Consider the following 2,335-nt stretch of genomic DNA (forward strand, 5'->3'; position numbering starts at 1 on the left):
TATGTATACTTGTGCCATGTTGGTGTGCTGCACCCATCAACTCGTCAGCACCCATCAACTCGTCATTTACATCAGGTATAACTCCCAATGCAATCTCTCCCCCACCGCCCTGACCCATGATAGGCCCCGGTGTGTGATGTTCCCCTAGAGGAAGGATTTTCTAACTGTTGATAGAATTCAGTGAAATCACCAGAGCCTGGAAAATAGGAAAATGAGTTCAAAGGTCTTTACCATCCTTGAAGATAAGGAAAGACTAAGAAGATTCTCATCACAATGGAGTACTTCTTATTTCTTACAGAAAAAGATTCTTGGCATCACCCTTTTGAAGGCCTCCTTCATATCTTTATTTCTAAGGCTGTAGATGAGGGGGTTCAACATGGGTGTGATGATTCCATAGAAGAGGGAAACCATCTTTCCCCAGTCCTTAGAGGTGGATGAAGGAGGTTGTAGGTACATATAAATGGCTGTTCCATAAAAGAGAGACACCACAATCATGTGGGACCCACATGTCCCAAATGCTTTTCGCCGTCCTTCTGCTGACCTGATTTTTAATACTGCTTGAGCTATGAAGCCATAGGAGATGAGGATCAATGTCACTGGAATTAGAAGAATTAGTGTGCTAAAGAAGAAGAGCTCAGCCTCAATAGGCTTTGTGTCAGCACATGACAACTTGAGAAGTGCAGGCACCTCACAGAAAAAGTGGTCCACTTCCTGGTGACCACAGCGTAGCATGTTAAGAGTCAAGGAAGACTGCAGCACTGAGTTGCTGAAACCAGTGAACCATGAGAAGGCTGCCATCCTTAGGCAGAACCAATAATTCATGATGACTACATAGTGGAGGGGTCTGCAAACAGCCACATATCTGTCAAAGGACATAACAGCCAGAAGGAGACACTCAGTAGCACCTAGGGCCAGGAAGATGATGAGTTGGGCCACACAGCCAGCATAGCTGATGGTCTTTTTGTTGTAACCAATATTTACCAACATATGAGGGACTGTAGTTGTGGTATAGCAGAGATCTAAGATGGAGAGATTAGTGAGAAAGAAATACATGGGCGTATGAAGTTTGGGATCCAGAATGCACACCATCATGATGGACACATTGCCAAATATGGTGATTGTGTATGATATTAACAGGACCACAAAAAGGGGCATTTGTAGCCAAGCCCTATCTGAGAAGCCAAGTAGTATAAACTCTTTTGGGGAGCTCTCATTTGCCCAATTCATGACTCACTTATTTCGCACTCCTAAAAAAATGTAAGATAGGAAAGCAATCAATGTGTGTTTATTGAATAATCTTATTGGAACGGAATTAAATTTAATAAATAGCTCATCATCAAACACAATTTACACTCAATTGAATAAAGCCCGTTTGAAATATAATATGGTTACGTTTAAGCTTAAAAGTAGTTTCTGTGTTTTCAGTAGTGTTTAAATTACTTCAGAGGAAATCATTACATTTAAATAACGTAAAGTAAGTAACATATGCATAACACATGGAAAATTGTGAGTTCCCAATGCATTTTATGTTCTCTCCTCTTCTTACTTCCTAACCTACCTTAATAAACAGTTTAGAAAGAAATACTACTTTTACTCCAATTACTTTAAATTTGGACTGAAAATGCTAATATAGAGGTTATAAGTGTTGAATCTAAATCTGCAATTGATCTAAAGAAATTTTGCTTCTTTCAGTAACATCTCGATGTGATTTTTTTGAGTTGTGTCTTTCTCCTAAATGCCATGCATGTAGGTCCATTTCCATAAAGAACTACCATGGGTATTAGTAATAAAATTATGGTTACTTGTGATATACAGTAATGACCATAGGTGTAATCTCCCCATCTGCAAATACCTTAATTAAAATAGTAAAACTGATAACATAAATGTTGCTTTGCTTAAAATGCGCCAGAAACTGCAACCCCTGACAGTCATGGTTTACGTTTTATTACTTCTGTGATTCAGTAAGAATAAATAATTTGCACACTCATTAATAGCGAGGTCAAGACTAACACCTAGGATTTAAAGACCATTCTTTCTTTTATACCATATTTCCCCCTAAATACACAGTACAAAAAGAATGACTGCATACAGCACAAGAGTGGTCACAAATTAAAACAGAAACAAACCAAAAGTCATATATTCAAGTTGATTTTCTTCAGTCTGTAAAAGTCATCCGTTATTTAGTTATACAACCTAAGTGCACTTAACTTCTTCAGTCTACTTTGCATGTTTAAATGAAATGTCATTGAGATAATTTACATCATTTGAATTTGCAAGCATAAAAATTGATAGACTGAAGAGTGAAGAGAAAATAAATATTGACACAACTTACCAG

At 37.8% G+C, this 2,335-nt stretch overlaps 1 protein-coding gene across 1 annotated transcript; it reads right to left on the bottom strand.

The window, feature by feature from the left end:
- Positions 1 to 192: 192 nt before the first annotated feature.
- On the bottom strand, positions 193 to 1,283 carry LOC105547616 (putative olfactory receptor 2B3). The gene has a single exon (XM_011991280.1). It carries the CDS (start codon positions 1,225 to 1,227, stop codon positions 286 to 288), a length of 942 nt encoding a protein of 313 aa, XP_011846670.1. The 5' UTR covers positions 1,228 to 1,283; the 3' UTR covers positions 193 to 285.
- Positions 1,284 to 2,335: the final 1,052 nt, after the last annotated feature.

Source organism: Mandrillus leucophaeus, unplaced genomic scaffold (assembly GCF_000951045.1).
Source record: "Mandrillus leucophaeus isolate KB7577 unplaced genomic scaffold, Mleu.le_1.0 Scaffold392, whole genome shotgun sequence".
In the NCBI taxonomy this organism is placed as follows: domain Eukaryota; kingdom Metazoa; phylum Chordata; class Mammalia; order Primates; family Cercopithecidae; genus Mandrillus; species Mandrillus leucophaeus.